This window comes from Anser anser (genome assembly GCF_964211835.1).
Source record: "Anser anser genome assembly, chromosome: 2".
Lineage (NCBI taxonomy): Eukaryota > Metazoa > Chordata > Aves > Anseriformes > Anatidae > Anser > Anser anser.
Genome location: NC_139721.1, coordinates 1,293,952 through 1,318,128, shown reverse-complemented (window position 1 = coordinate 1,318,128; position 24,177 = coordinate 1,293,952). Strand labels below are relative to the sequence as shown.

Genomic DNA, 24,177 nt, shown 5'->3' with positions numbered 1-24,177 from the left:
AAAAACATACAATCTGCATTCCTTGACCTTTATTAGTTACAGTTTCAGAGAGGATACAGGTTTGCTTCTAGATCTTGTTGAAAGCAGCGATGTCCACACTCTGCACCTGCAACAGAACAAGAGCAGCAGCTAGAGGTCACCAAGGTGTTTTCAGACACTTACACCGAAGAAAGCACTCACACTGCGGATTTCTTCACAGCGTGCGCTAGTTCTGCTCAAAAACAGACCAAGCATAGCCCAGGGCTCTGAGGCCAGCTCCCCAGCTGTGCTAACAGCCACCTTCACGGACTGTTATTTAATATTCCTGTAACACCAGACAAAACAGGGCACCACACTGGGCTCATTACTGCATGAATCTTTAGATGTTCAGTCCAGCTGATGAAGAACATCCATAATAAGTTCCCAGCAACATGCCTAAGAACAACAGTTCCCGATTTACTGTAAATATAAGCAAAAAAGTACGCAAGAAAAATGAATAAAAACTGGTATGTGGCCTGCTGCTTCCCTCTCCCAGGGGTGAGGCAGGAAGCGCTACTAAACCTGCGTATTACCCGGCACAGAGCCGGAGCTCCTGCTTCTATTTCCACGGAAGCGAAGGCAGGATGGGGATGGAGACACCTCCAGCCCCAACCACCGGGGTTAACCACACGCATTTGTACCTTGGTGCTGCCTAGGCTAAGCGTAGAAGCAGGGGCTCCTCGAAGCAAGGCTGGGTGGTAAGGAGCAAGAGCCTGCAAAACGGCTCTGCGAAGTATCTGCGAGGCGTCTACATCAATCAGCACGAAATACACGTACGTAGACACAGGCACACGCTACACACTGGTATCTCAGCGGATGGACACCGTGAGCTCCGCGGGGTTTTCTATTTGAAACCCGAGCTCGGCAAAGTCTGTTAAAAACCTTAGTTAGAAGTGACCCCGCAAGGCGAGGCACCTCCCGGCTCACGGGAAGACTTACGTAGTCTTCAAACTTGGTGATCTCCTCCTCCAGGATGTCTGTCCCGACTTTGTCATCCTCCACTACGCACTGGATTTGGAGCTTCTTAATACCGTAGCCTACCGGGACCAGCTTGGAGGCTCCCCACACAAGCCCATCCATCTGGACGGACCGGACGCACTCCTCCATCTTCGCCATGTCGGTCTCATCGTCCCACTGCAGGGGTGCAAAGTCGGAACTTTAACGTCTTCCTACATGTCACCGTTAGCCCCACGAGGTGCCCAGTGACTGAGGACTCTGCCATCTCCTCCAGCCCAAGCTGAATGGGGGTGCACGATAGCCCCTCAACACAAAAATTGAGGTGTCCTCCTCAATCAGGCTGGCTAAGCTGAGATAGTCAACGTGCGCACGGTTGTTTTAACACATCTGTGTGCAGTCTGACCCCAACAGTTAACATTTAACACTCCTCCTCCTCCTCTCAGTGTATTTCAGCTGATACACACTGCCCTTTCTGGGCTATTATTTTCACCAGAACTAGCTGAAGGGGTTAGACGAGCTAAACCTGACTTGGTAGCAACGCCACAAGACATTTTGCTTCGATTCTGCCTCCAGGCCCTGCAGATGCAAGGGGGATTCTTCCTGCAGCAACCTCCCTGTTTCGAAGCACTCATTTTAAAGTGACTTTTACCAAAGGTATCCCTCTTGTGCAAATGGAGCACTAGACGGCCCATAGTTCGGTTCCACTGTGACAATTTAACAAGAACAGGTTTATTTTCATTTTTAGGACATTATCTGGTTTTGGTTTTAACTCAACGTCCTTTCTTCAAAGACGGGTGCTAGTCCCGGTCCGAGGAATCCTTCAGGCAACAGCCTGCGCTTCCCATGGACCAAGGACCGGAGCAGCAGCCCAAATGCTGCAGATCCCAACTGCGATACCGCACCTCGCTCTGAACCCTCGTCTGGAAACGCGCAGGTTAGATCTTCCCCAGTCAGTGCAGACGTGCAAACGAGATGATTTACAGCCTCCCGCACGGGACGTGCGGCCTCACGCAGGAGCCCTTACTCACCGGCTTCACGTCCAGAAGGATGGAGGACTTGGCAATGAGACCCGGTTTCTTGGCCTTCTTCTCCGCGTACTGACGCAGTCTCTCTTCCCGGACCTTGGCAGCCTCCTGGTCTTCCTCTTCATCGTCACTGCCAAAAAGGTCAATGTCGTCATCGTCATCTTCCTCTGCAGCAGCTGGCTCGGCTTTCTTTGCAGGCGCGGCGGATGGCAGCTCCACTTTCTTGGAGGGAACGCTGAACGGTTCCACTTTCTTCAGCAGGGTGACGTGGATTTAAGTTTGCATTAAGGAAAAAAAAAACAGGAGAAAGTTAGCCTGAGGTTCTATCACGGCAGCACTCGGGAAAAACTCCGGAACAGAAGCCCGCTTTGCTAGAGACACGCCTCTGAGCTATCCCAACACAGCTGAATTATATTCATAGAGGAAAAAAACACAGCGCAGCCAAGAGCTGACCCTTCTCTTAAGGACTCGGTGGTTCAACGTATCTAGAACATGAAGGGGGGGAGAGCTATTGGGAACCTGTCCTTACAAACCAGCCTTACTGCATGCCCCAAGGCCAGGGCTTATCCAGAGGAGACCACATCTCGCCCTGAAGACCCTTGGAGATGAGCAGATTGTCACCTTCCGCTCGAGTGCCAAGCATACCCCTTCCAGGATGCTGCAAGTGTGAAACAAATCCCTGCCAAAGGAGGGGCCCTCGCGCTCTGTGAGCTTCCTACAGAGCCAAGGTGACTTCCACCGGCCTCAGGTCTTCCGACACGCCGCAAGAATTAAAGAGGCGCCAGGCATTCAGCTCCCACAGCTTTCTCCTGTTCGCATTAAGTAGATTCTAACAGGGGAGATTTATTAAAAAAAAAAAAAAAGTCACCAGTTCTGCTCACCTGTCATAACAGTGGCACTTTACCTGGTGTGTGCTGAGAAACCTACAGCACCATGGGCTAAATCCTTCTCAAATATTTGTTAGCTCCGAACTTCCACAGATCTGTATCGGCTCTCCTCTGCTGAAATCTCTAACAGTTTTTTTTTTTTTTTTGTCTCGGGGCAGAAAAAAAACGCCTTTTTGTCTTCTTTCTACCCATACCAGTTAGGGAAAGACGACAAGGCAGCCGCCAAAGCTGCGAGAAAAGCAGCAGCAAACTCTTCCCAACTACAAGCATCCCTTCACCCTCAGCAGGCAGGCCGGAGAGCGTTCAAGAGGAGCACCTGGCTGAGACTCACCTGGGTCGGTGGAACTGGGGAGGGCTGGTGGGAGGTAGATTTTTCCAGAGCATTCAGGCGGCTCTCCAACTTGAAGATGGCCATCTGAAGATCTGCAACGACTGCAAGAAGAGGTGTGTGTGGGGGGGGGAGAATCTAGGCTCTCAAGACAAATTTGCTCCTGCTCGAAGTGGGATTTAAGGTCAGCAGCTGCTCCAGGCAGCGGGAAGCCTGTAAACACGCTTGCACGTGCTCACCAAGGTCAATAAAGGAGACAACCCACAGGAGCAGGACCCCGCTCGGTTTGGTTTTTTTTTGCTTTCATGCCACAAGATCCCCCTACTTACCACTGCGAAGGTTTTGGTTTTCTACTTCCAGGTGAGAAATTCTGGAAAGAAGTTCGTTCTGGTCAGCGGGCCCAGAGGAGGTGGCGCTCGCGCTCTGCAACGAGGACAAAACCGAGATGAAACTGATTTGTTCGCCTGCTCCCGCGCAACAGCGACGCAAAGAGCCAAGCCTTCGGGAAGGAAGAAAAACCGAGAGCCGATCTAAGAACCAGGCCGTTTGATCCGAAAGCTTTGAAGGCAATTTACGAGCTCTACGTAACGAAGCGCGAAGCTCGGGGGAATTTCAGCTGGCGATGATGAGCAGAGGGTGAAGTCACTCCCCGCAGCCCCGGATCACTCAGCACACGCAAAGGTTGGAGCATCACGCCAAGCTCCGTCAGAAGGGCAGCTGCTTGACATCAGACAGCAAGTCCCTGGGGAAGCCGGGAGGAGATCGCAGCATTTCTGCGCTCCCGCTTACCCCAGCCCGGCCTTCGGCTCCTCCCGAAGCGAATTAAACTTTAACACATCCTGAGGGAACAACCGCAGCAATTCGGCTTCAGAAGTATTTAACAGCAAAAAAAAAAGGGGGGCCTCTTTTTAAAACGAGCCCTTATCTGCTATTTGAAATTAGGAAAGGGAAGAAAACACAGTCCTTCGTGCTCTAAGTGCCGTTTATAGGGGAACGCGGTAGAGAAAAATTATAATCCTTTCAAGCGCACCCTGCACGTAATGGATGTGGCTCTGTCAGAGCTGACGTGCTCCTGACACACCTCGGCAGTCACTCGGGATGAAGAAAAAGGCACAAGGGGCGCCAGGAAAAGCAGGTACGTGAGGCGCAGGGCTCGCAGGACACGGGGAGCAGCGGGAGGTGCCCCGAGCAGGAAGGTTGGGAGACCTTCCTCCACCCACCCAAAAAAAGGGACGGGGGCCGGGATGCCAAAAAGCACCACGAAATCCACCTCCGATGCAGCCCCTGCAGCGACACAGGCGCAGGAACCTCCGGCCCCTAAATACCCTGGCTGGCAAGACCCTAATGTTACAGGGGGAGCTACGTCTGTCCGTGGAAGGACGGATGCTCCGCATGGGAAGGAGCGAGAAGCGTTTCTCCAGGGCAGCGCTGCCCCTCACCCCGCAGCCTCCTCTCAGCTCCCTCAAGCAGCTCCGTCCGCGCTACCGAGGCTCCCAGCAAGTCTCCAGTTAGCACCCGTGCGTCTCTCCTGAAGGGGGGCAAGGCAGCCCGCGCTGAAATCCACGATCTGAGATAATTCGATGAAATCTGAGGTAGCTCGGCGGGAAGTCTTGAGTTCTGCCCACAAGCCGCGCCCATCCCTGCCCCAAAAAGGCGCTCCTTGGTTGATGACCGGCACGCGGAGGAGCTGCCGCCTGCAGAGAGCGAGCAGCCGAGGCTTTCCTCCCCTCCTGCCTGAAAGCAGCCTGCCGATCCCGCCGAGCGGCGAAGCATCGCAGGCACTCAGCGGTTTGAGGCTCCGGCCGCGTTTTCGGGCCCGACGCAAACGTTTCTGTAGGCTTTCTGACCAGCTAACCTGCAGCTGCAGACGTTAAAGATGCTGCGGCTCGGCTACGCCTCTTCAGCGCTGCTGAATAAATCCCCCCCCGGCCCGCTTTTCCTCCCCGGCTCTGGGATTTAGCAGAAGCATTTGGTGCAGAGCCCAGCTGTGCCTCCACGCCTCTCTTCTGCGTTAACAATATTTACGAATTCGAAGCCTCCAAAGCCTCGCCAGCCTCGCAGCCGCTAGCCAAACCCCTCGGAGACGGCAGAGCCGAGCAGGGGCAGCCCCTCGGCGCTTGTCAGCCCTCCTGGAGTCGCCCGGAGCAGGCCAGCGCTGCTCCGCCCCGCCAGGCCAAACATCCGCGGCCCGGTAGGATGCCTCCAGCTCGAGAGGAACCTGCCAGCCTTGGGTAGTCGTCATTTCGGGTTTGAAGACAAAGATCACTGTAATTTTACCGAGGAAGGTTGCAGCGATGGCTTGAAGTACGACGAGGGGACTTCGAAGCACTCCGCTCTCCGTCAAGCTGCTCTCAGCAAGGAGGAACATGGAAATGCGATGTCTGACCGCAACAGACTTTGCCAGCAGCGTAAGATCCTAGGATGAGAACCCAGCTGCGGATTAAATCAGGCGCGGCTTGCGTAGCGCCGCACAGCGCTCGCCGAGTCGTGCAGAGCTCTGCAACCAGCTCCCTTGCCATCCTCCCTACGCCGACCTAACCATAAACCCGGCTCTGAAAAGCCACGCGAGAAACCATGGGCATCCCCCCCGAGCTGAGGGCGTTGGAAGCTCGCAGAGACGCGGGCCCCGGCGGAAGCCGCGCTGCCCCTACGCCGCGCTTTTCTCCTACACGCAGCCGGGAGCTGGTTCCTCTTCGGAGGCAGCTGTGCCAAGAGGAAGCGCGGCGGAAGCCTTTGGGAATTTCATCAGGGACAGCGATTCCAAAACCCTGAAGGCGGGGGAGTTCCAGAGCATCACCGCAGCCACGTCCTGTACTTTTATCTCACAGGAGGGGCTCTTGAAGTCTTTTTTTTTCCCCCCCCCTAAGCTTAAGCGATAGTTTCGGAGCTGATCTCACGTGAGCGACACGCTGCGTAGCACTGCAACCTCCTCAAAATCTTCTGCACAGCAAGCCTGGAAACACGCTAGGGACCCACAGGGCACAAGGAGCACGAATTCAGCCACCCAAGCTCATCAAAACCCCGGGAACTTTCTCGCTTACGACGGCCAGAAAATAGAAACTGCTCTCTTAGCCTCAAGGGGCTTTCAACACCCGGCCCTCTCTGAAGCGCGCCTCTAAAACGCACTTTAAGGAAAACTGGCAAAGTTAACACTTACACCTCTCCCCTCGGGTCAGTCTAGCTGAGCTCTGAGCCGAGCCGGCTCTACCTGAGCTCTGGGAACACCAGCAGCTTTGGCCATCATCAAATAAACCAAAATGAACCGCTGGGGGATGGCGGTGAAGGGCTAGGGCGGGCTTTCAGGGACTAGGAGGACGGATCCGGGCTGGTTTTCCTACAGAACGTGCACACAGACGCGTTCCTGAACGTGGCCCCCGAGCACTTTTTGCAGTACCAGAGGCGCGCGCGCAGCTCTTCCCGTCCGAAACCCACACACGGCGAAGGCACGAACACGGAGGCTTTGGAACAGAGCGAGCTGGGGGCAGAGCAGGGAGGAGCAGAGCTTCGGCACCGTCCTTTCGGTGACAGCCCCGCGGGAGGAGGGCTTCGGGGAGTGAGAGTTCGGCCGCCTGCTCCCGCCGGACTTGCTCGTGGCGATCTCAGGCAAGCGGATCCTTCCCGTGCCTCAGGTCCCCCACCTGTAAGATCTCTCCCCACCAGCCGCAGGCGTTTCAAAACCCGCCCTGGGAAAGCGTTAGTGACCCGGCGGACGCGGCCCGGGGTGACGGTTCGAAGCGGAGGTGACCATGCAAAGCAGGAGGGGAGGTACGTGCAAACAAATGTTTCGAGCGTGAGAATTTCTGCGCTCTCCTCGCCCGGAGGTACGGGAGCGTCACCTCGAGCCTTGGAGCGCTGCGGCAAACGTTTCGGAACGAAAGAGACCAGCCGAGGCAGATCTGAAACCAGCCTCGGCTGAATTTCGCAGGAAAAAATAAAAAAGGCACCGAGCTGCCACCTTCCCATCATGCTAAAACCACGTCTCCTCGCTTCACCTTTACGTTCCCGACCCTAAACTCTGCCTACTCGGGTGCAAAGACCAAATCCTGGCTACGAAGACACGCTGCAATATCATTCTGCACGGTCAGAAGCACGAGCCCGGCCTTCTGAGACCTGAGAACGAAGGTTGATCGTGTTCTGAAGTCCCGCTCGCCCCACGGCACGGCCGTCCGAGGTGAGCCATAATCCTTCGGAAATGAAAGCTACAAAAAATAAAAGCTACGAAACCGTGACGTTTCAGCTTTATCCCTCAACAGCTCCGTTCTTCTAAGCCCCACACAAGAGCAGAGAAGATCCAGCTGTGGCTCGCTGCCGCAGGTCGCCGAGATAACGGCAACGTGCGGGGAAAAAACGAAGCAAGCCGAGCCTCTGGGATGTAGCGTAAGGCACAAATGGGACCGTGAAGTATCAAGGAGGAGGCCGCTGCTGCCACGCGCGTGGCTTTTCCAAGTAAGTTCACGCTTGGAGCGCCCCCAGCAGTGACAGGGATTAAGGTGCACGATGCTTTCCCTTCGAGCCACCACTGGGGAATCCAAAGGCACTTCTTGCAACGCCCCGAATTCCCAATCTGAGGCCCCACTGCTCGATCTCGGCCTTAAATCCTCAAACCCACCGATTCTTCGTGGCAGGAAAGGACAAAAAAACTGAATAATTCTTGATATTCAGTGCTAACCGCCCCAACAAACACCCCAGGGGGCCAAAGGACTTGACTCTCAGCCCTCTCCTCGCTTTAGCCTGGTGCTTTGCCAGTTCCCCCAGTCCTCCCTGCTAAAGGACTCGGCCAAAAGGACTCGGCCATCCCAAATTCACGTGCTTCTCACACGAAGCAGCTCACTCAGCAGGAGGGGCAGGCCAGGACAAGAAAGCCCCCGGGCTGAGCCTGGTCTCGGCGAACCATTTGGGTTTGTATTTGGGTTTCCTGGCCCTACTCACCACGCCCAGCCTCTGCTCCTGGAGGCGGCGGGTCCTGGAGGAGGCGGCAGACGCTAGATCTTACCCTTCGGAAAGCTCTCCGAGCCCCTTCAACGCTTTCTGTGCCTGAAGTCCTGCAGCTCTGTTGGAGGCGGAGCTCAATTCCCCACGTATTCGCCTCAAGTCCAGGCTAAAAATCTCGGATAGGGGCTGGTGAATTCGACCGAACGCCCAAACAGGGTGTTATTTTCCCTAAGTCGCTGGCCGAAACACCGATGCTGAAGTCAGAAATCAGCATTAGAAACCTTCCATTCCTCCTCTTTTTTAAAATGAGATCACCGCAGGGGAAGCGATTAGCCCGACTCCTTTGTGTTCATCCCAAATCCACGTTCCCTTACAGCTCGCGTTAAGGAGGAACGTGAAATATTCCCCTTGAGAAGCGCTCAGTTCTCTGTTAAGGTACCGAGCTAGAAACGCGCGACTACCCCCAGCGAGAGAGCTGCAAGGCCAAATCAATGCAGACGAAGGATGGATTTCCTCACGGAAGGTACGTACAGGTACACAGAGGGCAGAAATCAAGGCACGGCAGCCGTATTCCGTCTTCTCTCGTCCCTCCTCGCCCATAAAACCAGCCCACTCTTCCATTTACGCTACCAGCTTCGTCCCGAAAAAAAATTCCCGACGGTGCTGCCCAGTGAACCAAGGCAAAAAATCGGCCCAAAGCCACCTGCGGGAAGCACTCGGCTTTTACGGGGTGGCGAGCTGGCAGCCAAGCTCGTTTCCCTAGCCGCAGCCGAGGGAAGACACCATTTTTTTGCACATACCCCGACCCAAAGCGAGACAGGAGAGAGAAGGTGGCAGCTCGGTGTGCCCCGAGAGAGACAAAAACGCAGGGGCGAGCTCGGTGCTTTGCCGCCCCGGCGAGGTTATTTTTAAGGGACGCGCTGCTCCTTAGGTAAGCCCCGTGGGAGCAAACCAACGCTCCGCCAGGAGAAAAAAGGCCGAGAAATGCACAGCCGAAGAATTTTGACACCCTCCCCCCCCCCCCGCCCAACCCGGTTCTCGTTTTCAAAGCTCCAGGCAGCGATCGGGCGGAGCGGCGGCGGCACACAGCGCTGCGCACCTCAAGCTCTCTCCTCGAACCGAAAAAGAAGCCCCACGATCCACGAGGCGGTCCCCGCTGGGAGTCGCGCCACGGCTAAAAAACGGTTGCGGGCAGCCAGCCGGCGAGGGAGCTCAGGTACTCACTCCGGCCAGCGATTTCTGGATATTCTCCCTGGCTCTGGCAATGTCGCGTAGGATCGTGCTGGCTCCGTTCTCCTGCAAACAGCGCAGAAAGAACCGAGATTTTTTTTTTCCTCAAAAACCGTGAAACGCGGGAAAGCGGTCGGGGGAGTTAAAAAAATAAATAAATAAGGGTAAGAACGGGGCGGGGGGGGTGGTGGTGGGGGGGTTCCTTCCAGCGATTCTGCACGCACCGCGGGGAAGATCTGTGGTAGGAAACTGTCCACGAGCCCCCGTGGCGTAGCCCACGCACCCAACAGCCCGGGCATCTGCAGGCGGACAGCCGCTTCCAAGCTGCAGACGGGTTTTAAGGACCAGGGATTTTTTTTTTTGCCTCTACGCTGCTACAGAATCTCCGTCGGAGCCTTCGCACCACCCCTCAGAGGCCTGAATTCCTCACTGGAAGCTCCTGACGGGGCACGAAAATGAGTCTAACTGTTCTCCCGAGATCACTGCGGATATTTATTTGCTCTTTAACACCTGCCTCGGGCGCTTAAAGCTTCCAGTTTTTGGGCAAGCGTCCCGCGTGCTGTTCCACCCCTACCCTAGCAGCGGGAACGCGCAGGGCGAAATTAAGCGAGAAGCTTCCCCTTAACCACCCGGTGAGACAGCCACGTAAAACCCTAAGCGGCTTTCCACAGCCCCGGCTCAACGCGTAAGCGGCTAGCGGCCTTTCGGATCGCAGGAAGAGGTTACGGCAGCTCTGCGCTTTCCAAGGGAACCATCTGGGGCTAAAACCTGAGGGGGGGAGCTACTTTAGGTCGGCTGTGCCGCAGCGGCGGCGCGATCCCGCTCCTCCTCCTCCACGGTGCCGCGATGCGTCTTAAAATCGCAGGGGGCACGCCGGGGAGGAAGGTAATTCCCGGCCTCTTTGGGGTCCCGGCGCCTCCCTTCGAACATCACCGCGCGTATCCGCTATAAGCCACGCCGGGGAAAAGCGTGGCTGCTCCAGGACGGAAGACGGAAGGCTCCGAGAGCCTCTCGCCCCCTGGAAAAAGCAAAACCCAGAGCAGAAATAACAGAAAAGCGCGCACCCAGGCGGACAACGTCCTCATGCCTGCTCTGCGCTAGCTCGCGGTGCTCCGGCGGGCTGCCGAAGCTCGGCCGCGCGCCCCTTTACCTGCTGCTGCGAGGAGCCGCCCAGCGGCCCGTTCATCTGCTCGTAGTACCTCCGCTCGGCGTCGTCATACTTGAACTTCTCGAACCAGATCCTCTCGTGGGCGAGGAACTCGACCGCCATTTTTCTGCGGGGAAAAAAAAAAAGAAATAAAAAAAACAAACCAAAAACAACGAAGCGAGGCGCTAGAAGCGGCTGAGGTTAGCGGCTTGCGACGGGGCTGGGAGAAGAGCGCTCTCTGCCCCCGCAGCTCGCCTCCCCTCCCGGGGTGGGGGAAGCTTTAAGCGAGCAGGATCCTCTTAGGGAAGCGGGGCAGGCCGCCCGGCCGCCTCACCTGACCCGGCACCGAGAGCGGGGACGGGCTGAACCAGCTGCTGCGGAGCTCCTTCCGCAGCGAAGCTCGCAGAGCGGGGCTTCCTACGGGACGCTCGCGACCGAGCCTGCTGCTAAAAACGTCCTTTATTTATTGCTGGAGGAGGGGAAGGCAAAGGCGGAGAAGACGCCGCGCCAAGCGGCCCGTGCCGCGCTCCTCACCCCGTGCCTCCCGTTATTTCAAGCCGGGGGACAGCTACGGGCCCAGCACCGGTCCGTGAAGGCGGTGGGAGCAAGAATAAAGCACCGCAACCCGCCCGCGCCACTACCAGGCTACACCACACAACAGGGAAGGCACCAAAAGCCCCCACCCCCCCTCCTCAACAGCTCAACAACCCCAAATCTCCCCCATGAAACTCACGCCCTCCCTCACCCCCACCCTCCTTCAACGGGGTCAAGGTCCTCCGCCTCGAAACCCTTCCTGGCACTCGACGCCTCCAGACCCTGCTCGAGCTGCCAGCCGCGATTAGGGAGGAAGAAGCCCGGTTCCGGCCGAATTACGCCCATTTTAGCCCACCCCGACTTTCCCGGGGAAGGGTGCAAGGCGTAACGCCTAGTTCTGCCCAGCTAAGAGCAAATTACCCCAATTAGGACAGGGTCCAAGGCTCTGAAGGTGTCCTGTAACTACCCAGCCGTGCCACTCCGCCTTAAAACTTCTCAAACAAGCCCTAGCGACCCCTTCTTTTTGCGCGCGCGTGGGGTTTTACCCCGGAAGAAATTTCTCCTACTTTGTTCCCGGCGCGGGGGCGGTCGAAGCTTGGGCAGCCGGCCGGGAGGGTTTTACTGCCGGGGGGGGTCGGGGCACCTCCGCGCTCTCTCCAGCTCTTGAGGCTTTCAGAGCCTCGGCCGCGTAGTACCGCGCCTCGGCACGGTCGTACGCCGGCTTGCTGAGCCACGCGGCCTCGCTGTCCTCGTGGAGGAAGAAGGAGGAGGGGGGCGGAGAGCTGCCGGCGGCCTCCGCGTGCTCGGCGCCCTCTTTTTTCCCGGCGCCCGGGTTCTCCCCGTCCTCCCGGGGCTCCTTCGAGGCTTCGGGGGAGCCGCGCCGCCGCCGCTCGGCTTTTTCCGGCGGGGGACCGTCGAAGAGGTTCTCGTAGAAGCTCTTCTCGGCGCCGTCGTAGAGGGGTTTCTCCAACCACACCTCCGCCACGAGAGCCTGCAAGCTCGAAGCCTGCGGCTTACCGTTCACCGTCCGGCGGGGGGAGGCCGGCGAGCCGGTAACGAGGGGAGCGGTGCCGACGGCGGCCGGGGCCAAGCTCGGCGTGGCGGGGGTCGGCAGGGCCGTCCCGTAGCCTTCGTCCGGCGTTCTCAGCCCGGCGTCGTCAGCGTCGGGGAGGACGGAGGGAACGGCGAGGACGCTCGGAGGAACGAAGAGCCGAGACCTTTCGACGAACGCCTTCTCGGCCTTATCGAAGTCGGCCTTGTTGAGCCAGACGCCCCGAACGAGGTGGTGGCAGGCGCTCAGGCCGCCGTGGGAGCAGGGCAGGGCCGCCGAGAGCGTCCGCGGCTCGGGGACGTCTTGGCCGGCTCTCGGCGCGGGCGGCTCGGCGGCCAGCTCAGCCTCAGCCGCCTCCCGGCTCTGCCAATCCACCCTTTTTTGATTGTACAGGTTCTCGGCGCGGTCGTAGGAGGGCTTCTCGAACCACACGCGGTCGGCGGCCAAGCCGCTCAGGACCGAGTCCGACGCCTTGGAGGCCGCGCCTTTGGCTTTCGGAGACCGCTTCCTCTTCCTCTGCTTCTTCCCGTTCCTCCCTCGTTTCGGGTCCCCCTTGAGCTCGCCCTCGGCGGCGGGGTCGTCGTTGCAGACTCCGTTCACGGCCTCCGCGTTCACGGCCTCCGCCTCCGGGCACTCCTCGGGGGCGGCGGCGGCGGCGGCCAGCATCGCTTCTCGTTCGTAGTGCAGCCTCTCGGCTTCGTCGTACTTGTGTTTGTCCACCCACACTTTCTCCACCGGGCACGGAGGCTTCCTCGTCCTCATCTTCCGAAGAGGGGCAGCGTTAAAAGATAAGCACAACAGTGTAGTGGCGGCAAAATCAAGCAAAGCGAGGGCATGCAGACCTCAGCGATTTCTTAATGTGGAACCGACAAAAGCCATCGTGCCGTTATTACTCGCATTTAAGAGCCCAAGCATTTAGGTTTTTTGGTTTTTGGTTTTTTTTTTTTGGTATAAATTGTAGCTCAGAGAAGCGAAACCGCCTCCGAACACGCCCAATTTCCGAGGAACCCGATTCCTCCTCAAACGCTCGCGCTGTTCTGAGGGCTACTTCTGCACGTCACCGTGTAGCGATTTAAAAAGAAAAGGTGCTGGCTGGAGGCACCTCGAATTTCCCTTCTGGGAGGCGACCGCCAGGATAAGGCCACTGGGGTCCCGCTCAAAGCCCTGGTACGTGAGAAATCGCTTCGAGTTAGCAGGTTAGCCCTTAATTACCTGTTAGGGACCATCAACCAGGCACTGATTTGGGAAGGCGTGCTGAAAACAAAAAGCTGTCCTAATTTCTGAGTATTTTTAGAGGTCATCGCTCAGAGCTATTTGTGTTTTGCTAGCAGGAAGCCGGCAGGGGGAGCTGACGGAAAAAGCCTGACACAATTTTGGTTCAAAAGCCGGGCTGCCGGCGAACCAAAAGGGACCCAGAGCTGGAGATCGTTAACATAGGTTCCACAAAAAAATGTGCTGTTCGTATAAAAAAAAAAAACATTGCTCGTGCTTTGGGTTTTCCTGCCCTAATCAGACTTCAGAGGGGAAAAAAAAATAATCAGGCAGCTTCCAGTATGTGCAGGTAATCGGGAACGGTAAAGGAAACACCTTTGATTGCTTGAGCCTTGAGCCCAGGGAGTGACGGACCGGTAAAGACAACTGGCCCTCATTCCAACTAAAGATCCTTGCTTTAGAAGCTTTATTTTAAAAAAATGCAGCTTAAATTAGTAAAGCAGTGAATTTCAGTTATCGGCGTACCGATTTAAACGGGATTTTTGGAGGGGGGCACCAAGACGAGGCAACGCCCGCGAGCTACACCTGAATTTTAGGCATCTGATTGATCCCGGGGAGAACAGGCTACAAAGGGATCAAGTAAAAGCTCCGGGCCGGCATCTCTGTTCCCCCGATTTCCCTGAAGGCACAGAGCCACGGGGACGGCTGGGAGTACTTACTTTTTTTTCCCGCTCCTACGACAGCATTAAGAGAAAAAATTACGAGTTAGAGAGATTTCCAAGCACCAGAGGTGCAGCAGCTCATCGGCAAGGACACAAACAACAGCCAAACGCGTTAACGTGTAGTTAACTGCCCCCATAATATGTATTTAATTAAACTTACGGCTGGCTAGCTCGCCAGGACTACGCATCTTCAGCAGGCACCACCACAGCCAGCCAGTTACCTTTAATTTTAAGCAACAATTAAAATATACGTATGGAAAAGGGCTCCCGGTGATGACAGGGAGCTTTCAGAGGCTCCCGGGATTGTCACGGCTGCCTCGAGCGGGTGACGAAGCGAAGCTCGGGTTTAAGGCAGGTAAGGGCGAAGAGCAAACCCTTAAAGAAATCCCCGAGATTTAAGGATCGGAGTGCCAGGTCCTGAATTTGCACGACTGCGGTTATTTGGAGCCAGCAATCCACGCAGTAATTCCTGCGGGAGATGGAAAGCGAACGCCAGGGCCGACACTCGGCTGAATTTTTCAGAGAAATCCTCAAAACGATGCGTGCAAGCTCGCAGAATCCCTTCAGGATTAACGGGCAGGGCCATGCCCACGAGGCTGCACCTCCGCGGCCCGGCCAGACGCGGATTCTCCGGTCCCGGACCACGCGAAGCCGGCTGTTTCTGCCCGGGAGCGCAAACCCCGAGCCTTGCGACCACGAATTCCCCACCCGACGGAGCTCGGAGGAATTCGAAGGGTTGTGGTTTCCTGAGATCATTGCCGGGGAAGGGCTCGGCAGAGGGAAACGCCGCCAAGAGGAGGCATCAGCACGCCCAAGACGCTCGCAGCACCCCACGTTTCCGTAGAGGTCAAAGCTGAGGCTCACTCGGGACCAAGGACCCCATTTCCAAAGAGTTTACAGACAAGAAAGGGAAAAAAAAAAACCAACAAACACCAGCATTTCTGCTCTGCGTTCATCTGAAGGGACGAATTTGGCTCCTCAGAGGTCTCGGAGCAAATTTTAAACGGGTAAGCTTGGACTCCTAACGCCCGGAGCTTTCTTTTTAAAAGCTTAAAGCCAAGCGAGCGACCTCGAGCCCAGGAGCGCCCAGGCCCAAGACACGCGACAGTTTTCCTCCTCCAGTGCCTTTACAACGGAAAAACAAATTCTATCGCTCCTATTTCTCAATGCCACGTATCAAACGCTCCCCGGTAGCAAAGCATCTCGGGCGAACGCCCCCCCAAAAAGCTCCTGAAGAGCCGACGAAAAGCCCGAAGGGTTTTTCGTTGTCCGCTCACCGCTTCCCGGGCGTTTTGGAGCCAGAACGAATCTTCCAGCGCTGCAGGACAGTGCCCGACGTTAAAAACAGGCCCCGAAAAGGTCTCCGCTGTCCTTCTGTCAACCCTCTCTATTGTTGTTCTGTCAAAAGCTTTGGGCTTGAGCTATTTGGCGGCGTTATCCCCCTTAAATCTTAGCTACTTTTTAGGTAAAACCGCGGCGCACGACGCATCATCCTGCGGCTGCAGCCAAAAAAAAAAAAAAGGAGAAAGTTTGGTCAGCTCCGTGTCTTGGCTTAGCAGAAGCTGGTCCTTCTCTCCAGGAGCGCGTTACGTCCCTCCTGACGCGAGGGCCGTACAGCAAAGGCGTCTTTCCGCTGTAAAAGCGTTTGTTGCAGCTCCCCGGAGACATGAATTGCATCGGAGGGGTGTCAGGAGGCGGCGGGAGGGGAAGGAGCAGGTCCACAGGCGCGATTCTGCTCCTTTCCGCCGCAGCCCTGCGGGAGGCTTCGTCCCGGCGAGGCACCGGTCAGTATTTGAGCCACGTCTGCCCCGTACCTACCTGCTCTCAAGGCAAGCAGCAGTCCTCCCGCTCCTCCCCTGCTCGCTGGTGATTCAGAGCGAGTTCAGAGAACCGAGGTGGGGAAGAAAAAAAAAAAACCAGGCTGCTTTCGCACCAGGGGGGCCGGTGGCACCTCGCAGCGGTTCCTCAACGCGGGCACCGGGTTGACGCAGGGAGCAGAAGCGAAGGGAAGCGCTAAGGCTTGCGTGGTACAGGTTTTTTTTTTCCTTTTTTTTTCTTTTTTGCCGGTTTCACTCCCCGGATCAGCTCTGCCCTCGTCAGATCACCTCCGCTCTAAGAGGAAGCTCCATGCTACCGTTTACACGGGGAAACGCCGCCGCCGCCAACCTCAGCCACCTAAAATCTCGACTCTTTGCTCCCCCCCCAGCCGCGACGGGGGCCGATCGCTAACGAAAACCCAACCGAGGGCTTGGGAAAGCGGCAGCGGGGGAAGAGAGGGGAGAAGCAGCCGCCTTCGGACGGAACAGCACAGTCGACGGCAAGAGGAACAGGAAAAAAAAAAGGCGTACCTGCAAAGTCAGGGAGGAAAAGGGCACACCTAGAAGAGGAGAGGACAGGATCGCAGCCCGACGGCCCAGCAAAGGCGTTTTCCCCTCGGTACTGAGCACAAAAAGGTCTGTGAATGTCAGATTACGATCAATGGTAAAGCAGCAGCAGTCCGGATATCGAAGGACAACCCCGTGGTGGCTGAAAGGACAACCCCGTGCCGGTTTTGGCGACCACCAGGAGGGGCAGAAGGCTGGGAAAAGGAAGGACAGCAGCCTCAGCACCTTGAGTTACTGCTGCAATTCCTTGGAAATCCCAAAAGGGCACAGCAGGAGCCTCTGCACATGCGCTCCCCCTGGGCTCTGCCTGCTCCCCAAGCAGAGGGGCTGAAGCCGGGTTTCCTCCTGAGCTCCGGGTGGGGAAAAAAAAAAAAAAGGAAAAGCAGAAGAAGGGGGAGAGAGCGAGGCGAGCCAAGCAGATCCCGCGGGCAGCAAAGCGCGAAGGGACTCGAGCAGAGCCCTGACACAGCGGAGCCGAGGCCGGGTCCCAGCCCGCTGCAGGCGGCACCGCGGCGCTGGGCTGGGGCCAGCTGAAGGTTACCCGGAGCCTTCGGCACCAGCAGGGTGGGCTTCGCTGAGCTTAATCCCCGGCGGTCTCTGTCCCTTAACGGAGCAAGGATGACGCGGGGGGGACGGACGCAGGGCCGCAGCTCAGGTTTGGAGCTGCCAGCTTCAATTTTTCCCCCCCCCGAGCCTCCAAAAATCCTTGCCAAGGACCTGGGGGGGTAAAGGACAGGTGCTGGGGGCTCTCACAACCTCCTCGCTCAGGTCTGGGACTAAACAGAGGTGGGGGGAGCCCTGAAACCTCCCTTCAATCAGCCTGGAAGGAGAAATGGGGTATTTTTTTTTTTGGTGGGGGTGTGCTGTGTGGTGATATGCTTGGAGGAGGTCGCAGAGCTGACATAAGACGGGAAAGGAGCTCGGAGATTTGGGGAGGGGCAGCACACGCCCCTCTGAGAAAAGGGAACACGACCGGAGGGGGGCAAAAACGCCCCAAAACTCCTCCACGGGGGCTCTGAGGGCGGGGGGGGGACCCCACAGATACCGGGGGGGGGGGGGGGACACACAGGGGACGCCCCCGTTGTGGGGGCAGAAAGAGGGAGGAGACCCCACAGGGGACAGAAAACCAAATGACCCCGTTCCCTGCGGCAGCACGAGGGGAACAGACCCCAAATACCTCAGGGGACCCCAAATACCCTGTGGGGACCCCACAGCTCGCTGCCCACGAAGGAAAAGCCCCCCCAAAACCCATTCCCCCGGCCTGGAAAGGGGATGAGGCCCAACGGGCAGCGCCCCCCGGGGGCCAGGAGAAGCTGAAGGGGCTCCAGAGGCGCTGTGAGGGGGGGAAGGGATCGCGGGGGCGGCGGGGGCTCCATGGAAGGGGGGGAGGGGGGCGTCACTCACCAGCGGCGCTGGGCGCGGGCGGCTCCGCTCCGCTCGGCGTCCGCCGGGCAAAAGGGGGCAGGGAGCGGCGCGCGGGGGGTTGTGGGCGCGGCGCGAACCACGCGCGGCGGCGGCGGGGGGGGCGGGGGGGGGGGGGAGCCGTGGGGAGGGGAGGGGCGAAGGAACGGGGACGCGTGGCGCGGACCGGGAAGCGCAGGGCACGGCTGAGAGCGTTTCATCGTGCGAGGTGAGGCCGGGGGATGCCAAGCGGGGAGGGAGGGAAAAAAGCGAGGTGCCTCCCCCCCCCTCCCCCCTCGCGGTGCGATTGGTACAGCCCAGAAGCACGGCGGGGATAGCGGGGAAGAGTCCAACAGCGCGGCGGGGAGGGGGGGGGAGAGAGGGAGGGAAGGGGAGAGAGGGAGGGAAGGGGGGGGGGGAGAGAGGGAGCGCGCATGCGCTCTAGGCGCCGGCCGGCTCGGGGCTGGGAGCGGAGACAAAGGCGCCCCCCCCCCCGCCCCTCCCCCCCTCCCCGCTTATAACGCGCCCCATGGCGGCGGGGGCGGCTGCGAGCCCGGGGGGGGGACGGAGCCGGGCAGGGGGCTTGGGGGGGGGGCAAGGGGCCAAGAGGGTGGGGCTGCGGGCTCGGGGGGGCGAGAAGGCTCCGAGGGGGGCGGCGGCGGCGATGGCGGGGGGTCGGCGGGGGGGGGGAGGCGGCGGGAGGGGGGGCGTGGGGGGGGTGGTGTCGGTGAAGATGGCGCTGAGGCGGGCGTACTCCATCAAGGACAAGCTGCAAGCCATCGAGCGGGTGAAGAAGGGCGAGCGGCAGGCGTCGGTGTGCCGGGCTTTCGGGGTGCCGGGGGGGACGCTGCGGGGTTGGCTGAAGGACGAGGCGAAGCTGCGCTGGTTCCTGGAGCAGCTGGGGGGGGAGGTGGGCACCCAACGCAAGAAGATGAGGTTGGCCAACGAGGAAGAGATCGACCGTGCCGTCTACGCTTGGTTCCTCGCCCTCCGGCAGCACGGCGTCCCCCTCTCCGGGCCCCTCATCCAAGCCCAAGCCGAGGCTTTCGCCCGCCAGATCTACGGCCCCAAGTGCACCTTCAAGGCCAGCCACGGCTGGTTCTGGCGCTGGCAGAAGCGCCACGGCATCTCCAGCCAACGCATCTACGGCGAGGGCGGCCTCCCCGCCGCCGCCGCCGCCGAGCACGAGCGGGCGCCCGCCGCCCGCCCCGAGCCCCCGCCGCCGACCCCAACCACCGACGCCGGGGGTTACGGCGATGAGCAGATCTACAACGCCAACGTCACCGGGCTCTACTGGAAGCTGCTGCCCGGGCAGGCGGCGCGGCGGCGGCCGGCTCCCCGCCAACGGGTCACCGTGTTGCTGGCCGCCAACTTGACCGGCTCCCACAAGCTGAAGCCTTTGGTGGTCGGCGGCCTCCGCGACCCCCCCAGCCTCCGCCACCACAACCAGGACAAATTCCCCGCTTGCTATCGCTACGGCCCCGAGGCCAGGTTGGGGCCGGCTCTCCTCAGGGCTTGGTTCTTCGAGGACTTCGTGCCGGGCGTCAAACGCTACCTGCGGCGGAGCTGCCTGCAGCAGAAGGCCGTGTTGTTGCTCAGCTCCCCGACGCCGCCCGCCTGGGGAGGCCCCGAGGAGCTCCCCCAGCTTCAGACTCCCAACGGCTCCATCCGCGCCCTCTTCCTCTCCAAGGGCCCGGCCGGGAACGGCTCGGCCGGAGGGGGTGGCCGAATCCCGGCCCCGCTGGAGCAAGGGGTGGTGGCCGCCTTCAAGCAGCTCTACAAACGGGAGCTGCTGCGCTTGGCCGTCTCGTGCGCGGCCGGGGGGGGCGGCGGCGGCGGCGCCGGGGGCCCCGTGGACTTCGTGCGCTCCTTTCTCCTCAAGGACATGCTCTACTTGGCCGGCCTCTCCTGGGACCTCATCCCCCCCGGCGCCATCGAGAAGTGCTGGCTGCTGGGGCTGCGCGCCGCCTTCGAGCCCCAGCCCGGGGAGGAAGAGCGAGGAGACCGGCCGGCCGGGGAGGAAGGCGGCGGGGACGGCAAAGTCTTCAGCGACCTGACCCACCTGGCCGCGTTGGCCTACAAGCGCCTGGCTCCCGAGGAGGTGGCCGACTGGCTGCACTTGGATGACACGGCCCCGGGTACGGGGGAGGACGATGGGGATGAGGACGCCGAGGAGGAAGGCTCCGGAGGCTGTGGGGTGGAGGAGGAGGAGGAGGAGGAGGAAGAAGAAGCGGTTGCCGGAGATGGGGCTGGCGGAAGGGACAGTGGGGCTGGCGGGCTCGGGGAAGGGGGCCCCCCGTTGCTGCCCACGGCCCGGGAAGCCATCAGGGGGCTGGAGACGGCGCTGCGCTGGCTGGAGGGCCAGGACCCGCGGCAAGTGGGGCCGCTGAAGCTGGTGCAGCTCCGCTCCCTCATCAGCATGGCCCAGCGGCTGCAGCGCGCCCGCAGCCCCGATCCCTAGGGCAGGGCGGCCGGCCACCCGTCGGCTACCGACCGCCTCGCCCCCCCGGGGACACCCGTGGGGCTGGGGACACCCGCGGGGCTGGGGACACCCCGTTTGTCCTGGCAGGGCTGGCAGCGGAGGTGCCAGCTCCCCTCCGGCACGGGCAGTTCAGGAGGCCCAGACCCCCGTGGGTTACCGTGGCTGAAGTGTGTGTGGGGGGGGGGAGTCACGTTTTAGGTCTAACGGGGTTTTTTATTTGTGCGACGCCCTCCACGCGTCGCCTATTCGAAGGTCGTTCCCCACCCTAAGCTCGTTTAGGAGGTGCTGTTTTTTTTTTTTTAATCCCGTGAGGCTGAGCAGGACGGGTCCTGGGTAACGCGGGCACCACGGGGATGGGGCGGGTGGCGTCCGTGCTGCCCCCGTGGGGAAGCAGGGTGACGGAGAGACCCCCTGAGGAGCCGGCACCGTGGGGCAAGCTGCATTTCCACGCCGTAATTCCCCACCTCTCGGAGCAGGCAGCTGTGTGATTGGGACGTTTCCTACCCCACAGCGGCGTCGAAGACGGATGCGCTGGGTTGTGGCCAAGGTCTTCGAGGAAAGGGGATGGGATTTGGGGAGGACAGATCCTGCGGGGAGGCGATGCGGGTGTAGGATCCGTATCGCCTCGGTGTCCTCGCATCTTCAAGCGGACGGCGGGACCGCTCCCGGGGTGCTGCCCTAAAGGGGATGGTGACGCCCTTTCCGCTGCCAAAACGGTTTCCTGTGAAACCGGCGAGATTTGGGGCTGCTGTAAGACGACTTTCGTCGTGCACTGGATTGGGACGGGGACGCGGGGGGGATTACCGGCAAGCTGCAGATCCCCCGGTGAGGGTCGCCAGCAGCCCTCCCGTGACAGCACGGCAGCACCCAGACCCACGGAGACCTGCTGAACGCGTCCCGTCGTCCCAGCGCCCTCGTGAAACCAAGTTTTGGGGTCCAGGCTCCTGTTTTGCCCCGTGTCTTGTGTGAGGTGGGAGCGGGGGCGGCTCCCGGAGCTGTCGTGAAATACCGGGGGCATCGGATGTGAATTAAGCAGCTCTTTCCTCGACCCGATGTTGATAAAATTTTAGCCTACTTAGCCAAATTATTGAAAAAAGCAGAAAAAAAAAATCATTCAAGCCGACGTGCCCTGTGTCAGCAGGCGGGATGGGTGTTTTTTACTTGTCGGGTCTTTGTCTCATGATTTCAGAGTTTACGGAGATTAAACGGATTTTTATTCCCGCTCTGAGGTTGTCTTTTGTAACTGGTCCCTCGGAGCTGCCGCTCCGCCGTGTCCCTGGCGCCCCCGCGCACGGCTCGCCCGGTGCCCAAAACGCCGCGTCTGTCCCCAAAACGCTCCAAGCTGGGCTCAGCCTCTTCTTCCGAGCCCTGTTCGCAAGTACAATCCCATCGGCTGAGACCGAGAACTAATAAAAGTGGATGTAGTGGCCTTTAAACCCTATTTTCTCCTCCAGATGGATGCAGAGCTTCGAAGAACGCGGCGTCAAACGGGGATTTTGCGTCGTTGGCATCGAGCGGTTAACGTGCTGCTCCCTCAGTTCCCCGTCGGTCTCATCTCTCAGCAAGAAGCAGCATGCAAAATCGGGGTTTGGAGCTGGCGTTTGTCCTTTCCCGTCCCCAAACTGCTGCGGAACCAAGGTCGATATTCGGACTACGGGAGAAATAAACTATTTTTCCTCTTCAGACCCAGCCAGCCTCCCAGTTTCAGCCGCTGCCGGGCTCCGAGCCAGCACGTTGCGTCGAGCCCGACCCGTTTTGTGCTCCCCCCTTCCAGCTTTGCATCCTAAAACATCCTAAAACCTGAGCTGTGGCTGACTTCGAGCACCCAGCTGGGAGGGAACTGGTGGAGGACGGGCTGTGTTTCCCTCCACTGGCAAAGCCAGCAAGGTAGTGGCAATAATTTACCTGCAATATATATATATATATTTTAATTAATGTAATTTAAACCATTTTTGTGCGACTCAGCAGAACGATGAAGTCTGCTGCCTGCTGGTAGGCAACCCCAGCAAGGACCAGTGAAGCGGAGGGGACGATTTGGGAAAATTAAGCTATTTTTTGGGCTCGTGCCGCTATTGCCCGGGGAAGAAGGGGCGCAGCCGCCTCTCGCATCTCCCCGGGCTTGGTGCCGCCGGCGGTGTCACCGCCGTCTGCTGCTCCCCCGGGGGACGGATCAAAGCAGCAGGAGCCGGAGGGGGTGCTCAGCACCTGGGTGTTTCGCCAGGAAGGCGCCTTTCATCTTCAAAGCATCCCCCAAACCTCCCGCTAATCGCATCCGGAGGAGAAGGGAGCTTCATCGGGGCTTGCGAAGCGATCGGATCCTCACCCAAGCGGCGTGCCCACATGTAACCAAGAACCGGGCGCCGCGGCTCAGGATCAGCTCCGGCCCCACCAAAGCTGCAAGAGGGGAGGGTCAGGCTGGGGGTTAGGGAAAGGTTCTGCACCCAGAGGGTGGTGGGGCGCTGGGACAGGCTCCCCAGGGCCGTGGCCATGACCCCGAGCCTGCTGGAGTTCGAGAAGGATTTGGACAATCGCCCTCAGACACGGGGTCTGGTTTTTGGGTGGCCCTTGGTGCAGCCGGTTGGACGTGACGAGTCCTCATAGGTCGTAACTTGAGATATTCTGTGATTTTAGGATTCATCCCAGCCCTGCTCCCTGAAAGTCATGTCCCCGTCCCTGTCTCAGTGCCACGCGTGCCAGCAGCCATCCCGGCACGCAGCCGGCGTGGCGTCACCACCAGGCAGCACTTCTGTGCCGCGCGGGCGCCGCAGCACCGGCACAGCCTGCCCGGGGCGGGCGCTGGGGTCTCCCCCTTGGAGATCCCCTAAAAATTGCTTGGACGTGGGGCTGGGCACCAGCCGGGGACTGGACCCGATGGCCCCAGAGGTGCCACCCACCCTCAGCCGCTCCGATTCTGCCATCCCCGATGTCCCAGTGCCTCAGAGCGGCACAAACCCCACTGCTGTCGCCTCCCCGAGGAAAAAAAGGCACCGAAGGGACCAGAAAGAGCCAAGCCTTGCCTCCATGCTGCCCACCTTTATTGGGTCCCAGCCCCGCAGCGGTGGCCAGCCACGCGGGCACCCCCGGCCAGGTTCTCCCGAGGGCTCGAGGTCCCCGCAGGGCTTTGGTCCGGGGGTTCGCCACGGCCGGAGGACGAGAAGCAGCAGCAGCTCTGGTCCCTGGCGCCGGGGGGGGACGGGACGGGACGGAGGTGGCCGTCCCCGACCCGTCCCCTAGTCCTCGCCCACGTCGCGGGCTCGCTGGGTGGCAGCCTCCACGGCGCTCATGACGGTGGCGCGCAGCGCGCCCTTCTCCAGCTGGTGCAGCGCGTGGATGGTGGTGCCGCCGGGCGTGCAGACGTCCCCGCGCAGCTTGGCCGGGTGCTCCCCCGTCTCCAGCATCACCTTCGCCGCGCCCTGAGGGTGCGCGGGGCGGCTCAGGGCCGGAGGGGGGGGCCGGGGGGGGGTGAGGAGCAAAGGAAGGGGGCACCGACTCACCAGCAGCGTCTGGGCCGCGATCCTGCTGGCCAAGGCACCCGGCATCCCCATCTTCACGGCCCCCTCGGCCAGGGCTTCGGCAAACAGGTACACCTGGGGAAGGCAAAGCACCCAAGGGGAGAAAAGGGGTGGTGGGGGGGGGGGCCCCGACCCTACGAGGAGCGGGGTCTCCGCCGCCGCTGAGCGCGGTGCGGCGGCGGCGGCGGCGCTTACGTAGGCGACCCCGCTGCCGCTGAGGCCGGTGTGGATGTCGATGTAGGACTCGGGCACCTCCTCGCAGAGCCCGCAGGAGGTCAGGAGGTTCCGGAGGAGGGCGGCGTCCTCGTCGCTGGCCCCGCTGCCCCGGGCGAACACCATGGCCCCCGCCTGCACC

General features: G+C 59.9%; 3 protein-coding genes and 1 long non-coding RNA gene across 7 annotated transcripts; 1 reads left to right on the top strand and 3 right to left on the bottom strand.

Moving 5' to 3' along the window:
• Positions 1-14: 14 nt before the first annotated feature.
• On the bottom strand, positions 15-17,966 carry LOC310895598 (elongation factor 1-delta-like). 4 transcript variants are annotated; one of them, XM_083827067.1, is made up of 8 exons: positions 17,832-17,966; positions 10,528-10,651; positions 9,372-9,443; positions 3,545-3,638; positions 3,219-3,319; positions 2,004-2,252; positions 958-1,152; positions 15-106 (listed from the first exon to the last, which is right to left on the bottom strand). In XM_083827067.1, the coding sequence occupies exons 2-8, from the start codon at positions 10,645-10,647 to the stop codon at positions 68-70; spliced, it is 870 nt and encodes a 289-aa protein (XP_083683193.1). In that variant the 5' UTR covers positions 10,648-10,651; positions 17,832-17,966; the 3' UTR covers positions 15-67. The 4 variants fall into 4 exon arrangements, with proteins under 4 accessions (XP_083683193.1, XP_083683194.1, XP_083683195.1 ...); XM_083827068.1 differs by lacking the exon at positions 17,832-17,966 and adding an exon at positions 16,392-16,415; XM_083827069.1 differs by lacking the exon at positions 9,372-9,443.
• On the bottom strand, positions 10,859-15,906 carry LOC310895597 (uncharacterized protein). Its single transcript, XM_083827066.1, has 2 exons — positions 14,204-15,906; positions 10,859-12,871 (listed from the first exon to the last, which is right to left on the bottom strand). The coding sequence occupies exon 2, from the start codon at positions 12,869-12,871 to the stop codon at positions 11,621-11,623; it is 1,251 nt and encodes a 416-aa protein (XP_083683192.1). The 5' UTR covers positions 14,204-15,906; the 3' UTR covers positions 10,859-11,620.
• On the top strand, positions 17,964-22,879 carry LOC310895601. The gene is made up of 2 exons (XR_014580789.1): positions 17,964-18,057; positions 21,765-22,879. It is a non-coding gene; the product is annotated as an uncharacterized lncRNA (long non-coding RNA).
• A 444-nt stretch (positions 22,880-23,323) lies between these two features.
• PYCR3 (pyrroline-5-carboxylate reductase 3) lies at positions 23,324-24,171 on the bottom strand. The gene is made up of 3 exons (XM_083827071.1): positions 24,018-24,171; positions 23,805-23,897; positions 23,324-23,723 (listed from the first exon to the last, which is right to left on the bottom strand). Exons 1-3 carry the CDS (start codon positions 24,159-24,161, stop codon positions 23,541-23,543), a joined length of 420 nt encoding a protein of 139 aa, XP_083683197.1. The 5' UTR covers positions 24,162-24,171; the 3' UTR covers positions 23,324-23,540.
• Between the last annotated feature and the right edge of the window lie 6 nt (positions 24,172-24,177).